Source organism: Ambystoma mexicanum, chromosome 3p, assembly GCF_040938575.1.
Source record: "Ambystoma mexicanum isolate Mex_15411 chromosome 3p, UKY_AmexF1_1, whole genome shotgun sequence".
In the NCBI taxonomy this organism is placed as follows: domain Eukaryota; kingdom Metazoa; phylum Chordata; class Amphibia; order Caudata; family Ambystomatidae; genus Ambystoma; species Ambystoma mexicanum.
The window spans coordinates 432,683,301-432,696,551 of NC_090925.1; the positions used below are offsets into that span (position 1 = coordinate 432,683,301).

The 13,251-nt window shown below is 44.9% G+C and overlaps 1 protein-coding gene across 1 annotated transcript in view; it reads right to left on the minus strand.

Annotated features, from left to right (window-relative positions):
* The window catches only part of RTF2 (replication termination factor 2), a 766,115-nt gene that overhangs the window by 504,541 nt on the left and 248,323 nt on the right, over positions 1-13,251 (minus strand). The window contains exon 5 of the mRNA XM_069651115.1: positions 10,131-10,209. Coding sequence (XP_069507216.1) covers positions 10,131-10,209 — 79 coding nt within the window. The remainder of the gene's footprint in view (positions 1-10,130; positions 10,210-13,251) is intronic.

Genomic DNA, 13,251 nt, shown 5'->3' on the forward strand with positions numbered 1-13,251 from the left:
GAAACCAGATGGAAAGTGTTCTTGGCTTACTTCCCATCATCCAGTTGCATCATCAAGTCCTACTTGAATGGCACCATCATGGCCCAGGGTTCTCAGCCCAACCTCCACCTTCTTGAAAGGCGTCTACTGTCTCTCATTAACTTCCTCCCTTCTCCTGCCACTCCTCCCTCTGGTGGTGGTACCTCGTCCCTGTACCTTTCGTCAGAAAACCTTTAAATGTGGGAACCAGCTTCACTTAGCTATCCTCAATTCTCCCTCTGCTATCAAACACTCCTCTGACATCTGTCACCTCCTTGAGGACTTTGACCCCGATGTCCTCACGGGCACCGAGAGGTGGTTCAATACCAGCAAACTCTTCATCCTGAGGGCTACAGGATCCTCTCCAAAACCAGGACTAACTGGCCTGGAGGTCGGAGTGGCCCTTGTCTCTCCTAAATGGATCCCTGCCTCCATCATACCCATCCAATCCTCCTCCTCCTCCTCCTTTGAATGTCTTGTCTACAGGCTTTGCATCTCTTCTACCCTAATCCTCATTGAACTTGTTGAACTGTTTTCCACTGGTAGCCAGCTGCCAGTCTCCCACTTATCGGAGTGGGCCGACCTCGCCTCTTCTCTCCTGACTTCTACCTCTAAGCTTCTCCTCCTCTGAGATTTCAATATCCATCTGGACTCTCCTGATGCAGCCTTACCCTTCTGCAACCTCCGTGACACTTTCTCTCTCACCATTCTTCTCTCTGGTTCCACTCACTCAGTCGGGCACACTCTAGACGTGCTCATCTCAGCGCCTCTCTCTCTACTTCTCTCTCTCCACCTCTCTCTCTCTCCACCTCTCTCTCTCTCTTTCTCTCCACTTCTCTCTCTCTCTTTCTCTCCACCTCGCTCTCTCTCTCTTTCTCTCCACCTCTCTCTCTCTCTGCCTCTCTCTCCACCTCTCTCCTGGTCTGATTATTCTCTCCTCTGGAGCTCTTGGGCTCCCCGGCGAAGCCTCTGTCCGCAATGCCAGCCTTCTCCGTCATCCAACCGATGAAGTGAGCGTCAGTAGCTGCCTTTGCCTTTATCACCTCCTACCCCTGCTATTAACTCTCACTCTGACTCAGTCCTTGCTAACTTTCACCTCTCCATCTCCAACACCCTTGACATCCTTGTCCCTGCCATGAGGATCTGCATGAAGCCTGTCTCTAAGTGCAACAGCTGGTACGATTCTGACCTCGCCTCGCTGAAAAGTGCGGAGTGGCGGTACGTAAGTGGTTGGCTTCACATACATCCTCTGACAACCTGGTATGTCGCCTGCTCCAAAGGCACCACCGACACTCCATTCGCTCCAAGAAGCAGGCCCATATCCAAGCCTGTATCTCTGTGGCCACCAACAACACGGCTGAACTTTTCAAAATCTTCAATGAACTTGCCAATCCTACTGCAGTCTATACTTCTCCCTCTTCCTTCTCAAGCCTCTCTGCACAGCTTTGGCCTCCCACTTCACAAAAGAAAAACTGATCCTGGCCTCACTCTCCTCTACTCCCCTCCCTCCTCCACCTGCACTTAGGGCCCCCCCCCCCCCCCATGTCCCCTCTCTCTCCATCCCTCCTATTCTCCTCCTCCTCACCAAAAGCACCGGATGAGATCATCAAGACTTTCTGGTCTATGAAAGTCTCCTCCAAATAGGTGCTTCGCTGCTCCTCTAGAACTATCTAGGACAATGTTGCTGCCCTCGCTCCCTCTTTGGACGAGTTCTGCAATCACTCGTTTGCCACTGGCTCCTTCCCTTCACCTCTCACACACACTACTCCCTTGGCCATCCCCACCTAAAAAAGATGTCTGCAGACCGTTCGTTCCTGTCTGGCTAACTTCTACCCTATCTCCACTACCCCCTTCTTTGGCAAACTTCTGGAGAGGTTGGTCATCTCCCAACTAATCCACCACACTGAATCTGTTGGTTATCTCTACGATCACCAGTCTGGCTTCAGAGCAGCCAGAGGCACAGAAACTGCTCTCCTGAACACCCGTGAAGACTTGCTGGCAAACCTCGACTCCAACTCTCCCTCTGTTCTCATCCTCCTTGATCTGTCCTTTGCCTTCGACACTGTCAATCACGCCACCCTCCTAAATCGACTGCATGATAGTCTGGGCATCACAGACCGGACACTGGCTTGGCTGACCTCTTTGCTTTCGAATCGGCCCACCCAGGTTCAAATGGGCACTTTTCTCTCCTCTACCTTACTCTTCAACTGCAGCATCCCTCAGGGCTCTATCCTCTCGCAGTGGCTTTTTAACATTTATCTTGCCCCTCTTGCCCACCTGATCTCCACCTTCTCTCCTCACTTCCTGTGTTATGATGATACTACTCAGCTCTCCTTTAAGCTTCCCTCCTCTCTCATTCCTGATTGTCTGACTTCTATTCAGGCATGGTGTGCTGCTAATGATCTCTGTCTTAAAGCCAGTAAGACCGAGATCCTCCTCATTGGTATTCCCAACATCTTCCCTTCTTCCCCCCCATCTGGCCTCCTTCCTTGGGCTCCCTCCCCTCACCCTCTTGTGAGGCAAAAAACCAGGGATTCACTTTTGACTCCTCTCTCTCCTTCTCACCTCATATTGCTAATCTTGCCAAGAAGGCTCCCTTTCAGCTTCACCTCCTCACAGGCATTCTCACTTTTCTCACCTTCCCCCAGAAACTCAATGTCTCTAGAGCTCTAGTTCTCTCCAGCTTGGACTACTATAGCAGTCTCTTCCTTAATCTGCCTCGTTCCTCCCTCCGCCCGATTCAATTAATCCAGAATAGGACTGCAAGATTTATCCATGGCCTAGAGCCCAGTGACTGCATCTCTACAGCCCTAAAATCTCTTCACTGGCTCCCGGTTACTGCAAGGGTAAAATTCAAGACCCTCTGCATCACCCACAAGGCTTTCTGGGTCTTGGGACTGCGCTACATCCAACTTTCTCTCCCTAAATACCACCCTGCTAGAGTCCTTCGGTCCTCTAGCTCTTGTTTCTCCAAGCAGAGAGTGGGGGGTAGATCTTTCTTCGGCAGGAGCCTCTCTCTAGAACGGCCTCCCCACCCCTCTCAGATCTGAGCCGGATCTACTTAAGTTCTGGAAGCTTCTCAAGACCTGCCTTGTCTCCTCCTCTCTCCCCCTTCCTTGCTAATGCCCCGCCCTGCTGATGCGACTGGCTTCCCAGTCCCTTCAGAGTCATAAAGGGGCTGAGCCCCACCTTGATAAGTCTGCCTCAGCACCACCTAAAAGCCCCCCTTACCAGAACTTGCCTTCGGCCAGCCTTCCCTGATCACACTACTGAGTCTGGTCCACCCCCTCCTCGCACTACTTGACCCTCATCCCATCCCCCAGCGCACTTGCCCTACAGGCTCCCCCTAGCACTTACCAAGCCCCTGGAGCCCCTTACCTCCTGCATCCCCCCCCTTCCACTCCCCTTACCGTCCCCATCCCCTACCTAGCCCCCCCTTGCACTTCCTGTTTATTTCACTTGCACGATCCGAATGTCACAAGGCATAGTAGGAACACTGATTGTATATCCTCCTCTGCTCCCCTTCCCCCCATTAGTCTAGTGGCACCTGAAACTCTTTCTGCTGTATGCACCATACAAATGTACAATAAATAAATGAAAACCCATATATACAGAACGGCACTCCAACCTGCTTCCAACCACACTAGAGGTTTCACTGCAAACTCTCCCCGCTATAACACTAACAACTCCCTGCTCATTCTTCTTCTCTTACAGAGCGAAGAACAGCAAGGCCAAAAAACGTTGCTTAAGGGCCCTGTATAAGACCACTTTACATCTCAAATGGTGAGGTGCATGGTATAAATCCCAGTAAATAAATAGGAACGTAAGTCTACTCTCACCTTTCATCCTAACCACATACCCTCAGAGATAGCCCAACCTATTCCTTTGTATTTTTTTGCGAATCTGAACAAAAGTAAACAAATAATTAATTGATGCACCAGAAATTCACGGTAACACTTGTAAAAGATATAGGAAACTAAAATAACATAGGAGATAAATACTCCAATATTAATTCATACATTAATCCAAACAGACAGCAGGCATCAATTTTGTTTTATTTAAATTTGAATATTTTATTTTCGATACACAAATAGTGACGGGTTTGTGAAAAGCTCAGAAAAGAGAACAAATGTATGTCTCTTCATTATCTGAAAAGGAAACCATGCTTTCAGAGTTCACGAGACTGCTACAGTGCAATTCCGCAAATCGCAATGCAATAACTAAATGCAGCAAAGCTGCAGCTTTTACGCAAAATATGGGTTTAACATGCTAATGCAGCTTTCTGTGGGAGACAGTCCTACAGATAAGGAGTGTATGGGTCACTTTTACTCCCCAAAAATAGGCAAATACTTCTCAAAAATTCAAATAAGGAGTAAAAATAGACTAGGAGCAAGTCCCCCTGCTTTCATCCACACAGCTCTATTGATGTTTGGACAAATGGTACACGTAGTGTCGCAGGAAGAAAATCTATCACTGTATGAAGAGTTAAAAAAAATGATAATTTAAATTGCATGAATAACTTGGTGCAGAGAAATATTGATTACAAAACATTTCTGTTTTACAGTTAAAACATAGATCTTATCTGGAGCACGCAGCCAGTATCTCAAAACATACATTGGCCAAGAAACAGTACTCTAGTGGCATTACCACTAGTAACTGCTTTTTTAAACTCCTTAACACTCGCAGTTCTGGGTACACCTCGACTAACAGCAGTAAATTAGGTCGACTTTAATTTCAAAGTGGTAATTCTGCAAGAATAATATCGTCCTACTTCCGCCTTCGGCAATTAGGCCCATTTTGTTCTATCTATGTGCCTTGTTTATTTTATGTGGAAATCTAAACACATTTGATTAATAACCTGCTGCTTAAATTACCACCCAAAAGAAGATGAGTCCCATTACGCAGCAGATTGAACAACTCTGTGTTCAGTGAGACTTGACTAAGGCTCTCGCCACGCAGTGCCGCAGGTTGCATAATGTGTCCAGGCAGATCTTTGCACTTGCTGTAATGTGTTTCCGATTATTGCCTACAGAAAACGCCACGCCTAGGAAATTAAGCTAATGAAGCCAGCCAATATAAACAAACCATTAGCACCCACAAAGCCTAGCAACCCGCCCTCAAAGGACCCCATTTGCTGAGCTCCTCCTCAGGAGCCTAGCTGAACAACAGGAGCTATTTCTGTCTGCAAGAGGGACTTGAGCTCTGTTGCAAATAGCCACCTAATATGCTGAGAGCTTCGGTTCCCAAAGTGTAACCAGGCACCCAAATCCTCCTTGGCAACAGGGTCTTCTGTCCAATGCCACAGAAACAAGTATTGGCAATGCCAGCAGTTTTGGCTTTTGTGTGGGCATGGGAAAGGCATTTGCCAGATACTGCTGTAGTGGTAATATCTGACCATTGATGGTAGCAGCTGCAAAATGGTGCGAGTACCCGGGCATCTAATAAAAGTTCCTGGCAAAGGCCAAATACTTACACACAAGCCAAAACTGTTGCTGTGCCAATGCTTCTTTTTTACCAGGACTTCAATGAAGGACACACATAGTGCTTATAAATGGAGTGGATGAAGGCAGACCTGCCCTATACCTTTTTATTACACCAGTAGCGCCTTTACAGCTCCAATTAAGACATTAACTTTCAGAAGACTGCTTTAAGGCAGGCACTTCGAGCTCAAAGTTTGATCAAGGGAAGGCTTGATAAACCTAGTTCAAACAGATCCCAGGAGGATGGGTTTTGGGCTGGGAGGGGAAGGAAGTGGGTGGAACTGGCCATAGGGATCAACATGGCCAGGGTAAAACAATGGATAGATAAATAACCAAACACCTACGCTGTGTATCCCTCCTCATATGTCATTTCTCCCTAGCTGTAATCTAATGCAATAGTTTCTAAAAAGAGGTTTGTTTACTTTCACGATCAGCTACCAAAAAGGGAATAGGGGGTGTACCAGAATTGTACACCTAAACGTGAGAGGGATCCGGGAGACGATATTATTCATTCCCTTTAGGAATGCCAATGTTTCCCCAGTACTTTCAGATCTTAGTCATGTTTCAAGAATAGAGGATTAGGGTAAACTGGGAGAGGAAGGTGGGGAAGAGAGCAACTTGGGGGCAATATTAGAAAATATTTTTTGAGAAAAGGGGCACTTCATGGAGAGAATGACTCTGCCCAACCGTCCTCAATAGCATGATTAATCAAGCCTATGTAAAACAAAAATTGTAAGTATTCCAATGTCCTATATTAGCTGATTATATCAACAAAACATAACACTCGCTGGAGCTGATCTCACTTTTCTAATGTCGTGTCATATTGACACAGGTCTTTTTACATTAGCAGGTCAGAGTAGATTGGTTCTACTCTTTTATGAAAATAGGACGCCTGAAAATGCACTGTCAGAAGGTTGGAAGAATGGAAAAGGTAGGGAGTGAAGAATAAATGCAACCGAGAAGGACGAGGGATGAAACATTTTCATAGTTGCATACTTTGCAGCTAAGTGACAAAGGCGCAAATCCAAAACACACAATGCAAACATTATTTGGTGAATTACTTCAACGTCCAGAAATATACATTTAGAAAAGGCCAGTATCAGTACAGGTCCTACTTTCATTCTTTAAAGTATTCATAAAAAGCTAATATAACAAGAAAATCCAAATGGTCACACAACTATCAATGTTCGAATCCATCTATCCCAATTTTGAAATAAAACCTTTTGAGTTTGGGATCCATTAAATTACAAAAGCATTGACAAAGACAACAGTTTGGGTTTTTGTGTGGCATGGAATAGGAATCTGTCAGCTACTGCCATAATGGTACTTCTGGGCTATATGTTGGTATCTGCCGGAAAAGGTTGAATTAGGTTGTTGTGGCTGATTGCCACACCCTGCCCATTTGCATGAGGCTCTGTTCTTATTAGGCAATGCATGATTTTTTCCCAACTCAAAATATGACCACTGCCTAGCTCCCAGGTCTATTTGTGCTGGCCACAGCCACTCTGGCCATATGCTAACCTTGTCTGGCTTATCTAATAACTATACAAGAGCCACCAAAGTTGAGTTTGCCAATGCTTGACAAAAATTGTATGCATAACACAGATGTCTGGACACACATTTATAGAACCCAAAAAAGTAGCACAAGGTAAGATTTGGGATACAGGCATATACTGTTTTACCTACTGACTGGGATTGTATGTACCTCACCTCAGCATGTAACTATTAATTAAGCCAATCAAACTTACTGTATCAACCTTTTGTATGAATGAGACGCAATCAGAAATGTGACCTTTGGGTGTACGCAGATCTCGACAGTGCATGTACTAAACCATATAACAGCGTACAATTTATAAAAAAGAAACAAATAACTACAAATCCCAGAATGCAATGAGCCGTTGGCTAAAAACGCCGTACATGGAATAGGGATGGCCAGTTCGCCACGTGAAAAGTCGAAATTATGTGCTTTGGTGTTGTGACAAAACAAACGCCCCTGTATATTTATAACTGCAACTTTTTTTTTTTAAAACATAAGTCTATAAATTCTACATTCTTCATTTTGAAGTAAACCTTTAATATGATATCCAAGTGCATACATGAACCCAGGGGCTAAAGCAAGAAGAAGGAAGTGTGGATGATGGCACTTTCACAAGCAGTTTACACTAAAGTTCTTAAGTTCCTGCTCAAATTCTTGACTGGGCTCAGGGAATGTATTTTTTTATAAAGTGAACAGAGAATTCTCAGTGGAAGAGGAAGCGAGAAATTCCAAAGACACACCAAATTGCACATAATCATCAAAACAATCTGGTTTGCCAGTGATTAGCACAGAACCCCAAGAGCCAGTTTAGACTGCAGAAGAGGAAAAGTGTCAACAGTAACAGTATGTAGTATATGTAATAAAAAAGTGAAATGCAGGATAGCATGGGACATGCCAAGTTCTCTTATTGCAGTACTACCTCCACAATCCAATACTTGCTGACGCAAGACCCTAACATGGGGGGGAAGGAACTATACAGAAAGGATACATGGTTTACCAATCAGAAAATGTTTTCTTCTCCGATCAAGAACCCTGAATGTGAAATACCAATGGACATGTGCCAGGTGGAGGGAGCAGGGAGGATACAAGAGTTGGGAGAGGTAGGAGACTGGAAGTCGGAGATGGGCGACAGCAGCAGAAAAAAGGCGGAGGGGAGGGAAGAAATGACTTATTTGCATGCCACAGCAACAACAAAAAAAGACTCCAGAAGAGTTGGGGACATAGATAGAAGGGCAGACCAATAGCGCACAAGAAGAACGCAAAAGGAGTCGAATCGTATTCCTCTTGAAAAGTTGTTCGCTGGATCACCCCATTTATAAGAAACAACCCAGGTTACAAAGGTTCATACACAAAGCAGTATTCTCTAGTTCACGAGGGAAAATGTTTATTTTGTGTTAACATCAAGAGCAAAAAAAACCTCACGCGATAGACAGCGGCAAATTCGTATAAAAAAAGGTATTCATATTAGTGTTTTAACAAAACAAAAATAACAGCTTTTTTAAATTGCCGATGGCTGGCAAGTGGGCACGTTATGGGACACCTTAAACCAGTCCTTTTTTTGCCAGCAGTGCTCGAGTAGGTGAAAATGTATGAGGACCCCTAAACTGCAAGTCCCAGAATGCAAAGCTGTGTTTTTGAAAAACTAGGACTCCGGGTTGGCCCCGTTGTAGTTCTGATTGTCACTTGCAAAGTATGTCCTCTCTTTGAAGTTAGGTGATTTGTTGTTTGGCAAAATAAGGCATACCTGAACATTTCGAACTCTGCAAAAATCAGGAAAGGAAGTGAACTTTATACGTGCTACAGCCCAATTAAGCACAAAACAATGGAACTGGAAATGTACGTGCCTAGAACAACCACACATTTATCCAGGAGCTATAAACACTAGTAGGAAGTGTGATGATGAACATTTCACAATAAGTTAATACTGAGGTGTTCTTGCATTGCTGCTTCTGTCCGACTCCTTGACCGAACCCCGTATATCGATTTTATAATTAAAAACATTTAATAAACATTGAATTCTCAGAGAAAGTGGAATGGAGAAATTCTACAGTAACAGAGCTAACTCAAAGAGATCCCATGGCGGATATGTTTTCGGTGGAAATGGTCAACGGGATCATCATGGACGTGGGCGATAAATAGGGTGGGTACAATTTCAAATACCAACAGTCTGTGCTTTCCTCTCAACAACAAGAATTATCAACTTTTAAATACTTCTGTCGGTGGGGGCTCAATAGCCCAGCCAAGAAGGCCGCTCGCATTTGAGCTGCAGAGGCATCCTCTGTCATTCTGTGAATAATCCTGTGAGCGGCAGAATCATCGGCCTGCGGCTGTGGGTGTCGGCTTTGGAGGCACCTGGGGTCTTGAAAATCTTCTCTGGGTGCATAGTGTCGGTGGCATATCCGAGGAAGCGCCCCATGCCTCAGTCAGGAAAGGAAGTGAACTTTATACGTGCTACAGCCCAATTAAGCACAAAACAATGGAACTGGAAATGTACGTGCCTAGAACAACCACACATTTATCCAGGAGCTATAAACACTAGTAGGAAGTGTGATGATGAACATTTCACAATAAGTTAATACTGAGGTGTTCTTGCATTGCTGCTTCTGTCCGACTCCTTGACCGAACCCCGTATATCGATTTTATAATTAAAAACATTTAATAAACATTGAATTCTCAGAGAAAGTGGAATGGAGAAATTCTACAGTAACAGAGCTAACTCAAAGAGATCCCATGGCGGATATGTTTTCGGTGGAAATGGTCAACGGGATCATCATGGACGTGGGCGATAAATAGGGTGGGTACAATTTCAAATACCAACAGTCTGTGCTTTCCTCTCAACAACCAACCTGCCTTCGTACCTGCAGTCCTCTGCTAATAGCTTTGGTTGAAAACTGGTGCCGTGTTATGCCACCCAATAGCCTAAACGTAAACTAAAAAGGCAGACCTGAATAGGAACGCTGCTAAGAAAAGAAAAACAGCATCCCAATTGGACATAAACGAAATCCTTAACTTCTGTTTATTAGTCATGTCAAAAAAACTGGAACGGGCAAATGAGCCAAAGATCCAAATCAAAACCATGTAAAATGATGGCTTACCTTGTGGCAAACATCAGTTTTAACTTCCCTCATCGCCCGCAGGGAAAACACACAACCACAGCTGCGCAGGACACAAAATCTAAGGTACAGAAAAGGAAATTGAGACCATGTAAAATAAATATATTACCATCTAACATGCGCAGATGACATCACAGTGACAAGGTTTGCACAGTCATTACACCAAGCAGTTCAAAATAAATCTTTTCTCATTTTTAGCTTATGTCATTATTTTACAACTTTCGTGGTGCATTGGTATAAAATAGCAAAAATAACGTATTGGGTTTGTAATTTTAGTTTGTCCTATGAATTCACTGTATGCCTACGTATTGTTACATGATGTGCTGAGAATAAAATGTTTTTTTACCCCTGGGACCTTCAGAAAACTTCTGATGTGTCCTTATAGTCGGGCCTTCGTACTAACATTAAAAAGTAAAGCGTTTAGGTTAAAATATATGAATGTCGAGCATAAGACTAAAACAATGTTCCCCAAAATTTATTTATTATACATCTTGAGATGTCGGTCTTAGTAATACACCTTTTTTTCCAGAGAAAAAAATGAAACAATTAGTTTTCAAGGATGCGGTGTGCATGCATGGCCAACAGTCAAACTACCAATGACGTCACCTTCCAACACATCTACTAAGTCCTTTGCCACCAGCCCTGCTGTACCCAGAAAGGTTTATTATATGGGGGAGGGAAAAGAGGAGAGTACAGTATTGAAAAGAATTATCAACTTTTAAATACTTCTGTCGGTGGGGGCTCAATAGCCCAGCCAAGAAGGCCGCTCGCATTTGAGCTGCAGAGGCATCCTCTGTCATTCTGTGAATAATCCTGTGAGCGGCAGAATCATCGGCCTGCGGCTGTCGGCTTTGGAGGCACCTGGGGTCTTGAAAATCTTCTCTGGGTGCATAGTGTCGGTGGCATATCCGAGGAAGCGCCCCATGCCTCAGTCACCGGCGGCTCCTGGTATCGGCTTCCCTCAAGGAGAGGAGCAGCTCTAAATCGCAGAGTAGGATGCTTGGCGAGCGGGCCTTGCCCCATATCTAACGGTTGCCCTCGCTGTGTGGCCGGGGTGCCTCTCCGGCACCTGGATCAATCACAGTTGGGGCTGACTTCGGGCCATGCCAGTGGGCCTTGAGCTCGGGCACAGCTGCTACTGGAGGGAGAGGGGACTGGCCCCCATTTCAGTTGTGCTGAGGACAGCTTCCCGGAGGCCTAAACATGGTGGCCTTGGAGTGCAGACAGAGACGGATCATGGTGACACCGTGCTGGCCCTCGTGTGGGGGCACACCTGAGGACACAGGGCGCAGGTGCATGGCCTGTGTGTGGCCTCAGGGGCTACAGCTGATGCTCAGTCTAACAACCCGCAGGGTACAATACCGGCTGGATTGGCGTGCTGCGATACTGACCTGCACACAGGATCCCTGTGTAGATGTGACACCTTCAGCAAATTGGGATCCAACGGTGGGGCTGGTCACTGGTGAATATCTCGTGCTTTAGACCACCCGCTCTACTTGCCTGCAACCCTGACGTCATAAAATAAGTAAGCACTATAAGAGCCAAGCAAAGCTCTCCTTTTGAGCAGGTGTCGTCAGTAAAAAGATTAGGGCTTTGGGCCCTGCCCCTCAAGAATAAGGACTCCTGTTTAAGGCACACGAGGGGTGCAGGGGGGCAGAGTTGAGATAGGGGACATCAAGAAAATGTTCCTGCAGGCCGGTATACACACCTGGACACTAACATTTACTCCCTCACCTTCAAAGGAGATCACATTAAGGAGCGTCTAGACAAGAACAGGGTACGCTTTGATGTAGCATAGGAATGAATTTCTGCAGTAGAAGACTAGTTGACCTCTGCATCCTCAGAGATGAAGAATCTCAGGAAAACTCTAAAGAGCCTGTGAGACAAACAAGAAGATATTCAGGGACCCCCACAATTCCAATATTATTCCTGCGAGACCTGTTCAATACTTATGTCCCTCACGGGGACATCCAGGGATTTACATGCCAGTATAGAAAGCTCGAGGGATTCACCTGCTCTCATGTAATATCCAGGGGCTCAATTGTTACACAAAGTTGAGGAATTTTACTCTCTCTCAACAGACATCACATTCCTCCAGAGTACACCATCCTTAGGACTGACAGAACTAAGTCAGTAGGTGGGGGAGTAGCTATTATTGCTAAAAGCCAACTTAAAATAAGAGCTTGCCCCATTGATAACCCAGATGGGTACAAATCTTACTAGCCAAACTAGCTACTAACCATAAAACTTCTATTAATATAGTAACTATATACAGAGCGCCCAATACCAATTCACAGCCCGAATTAGATATACCATTATTACTAACGCCACTCATCAAACCGAAAACAAAATGCATAATCCTTGGCGACCTGAATCTCGGATTTAATGTGCCCAAGACCACAAAGCAGAAGCCTTACATAGAGCTCTGAAAGACATGTCTTTCACACAACTCGTGAATGTGCCTACCCATGTTAAAGGGAGAACACTGGATTGGATACTACCACTCAATACTACAGTATCCATAGAATCCATCAATACACTACTTTGGACAGATCGCCATAGTGTAAACTTCTCTATCATTTGCAATGAACCTGAATCCATCACGCTGGGTTCCTATGTAACCAGGAATATCCGCAAACTCTCAGCTGAAAACCTTAACCCTATTCTAAAAAATACAGTCACAGACAAGTTGATTAGCAATGAAAATCCTTGCTCCCTGGCAGATATTTACCACAACTGCCTTACAAACACAATAGATACTGTAGCACCTTGTATCACTAAAACTAGACGAACAGATAAAATAATCCGCTTTCTGGTTTAATGATGAATTAGTATCACTGAGACGAAGGAAACGTTTGCTCAAACATCTCTATAACAAAACTCAAACCCTAGAGGCCGCTGATGCCTTCAACACTGCAAACAAAACCTATAAAGCAGCGAGGCCGCTGACGCCTTCAACACTGCAAACAAAACCTACAAAGCAGCCATCATTGCACATAAAGCAGATGCGCTCAATACTAGGGTTAGCAATGCTTCCTCAGCTTCAAAAGAGTTGTTCTCCATCCTTAAGGAGTTGGAAAATCCTATCCCAATCATCAACCCT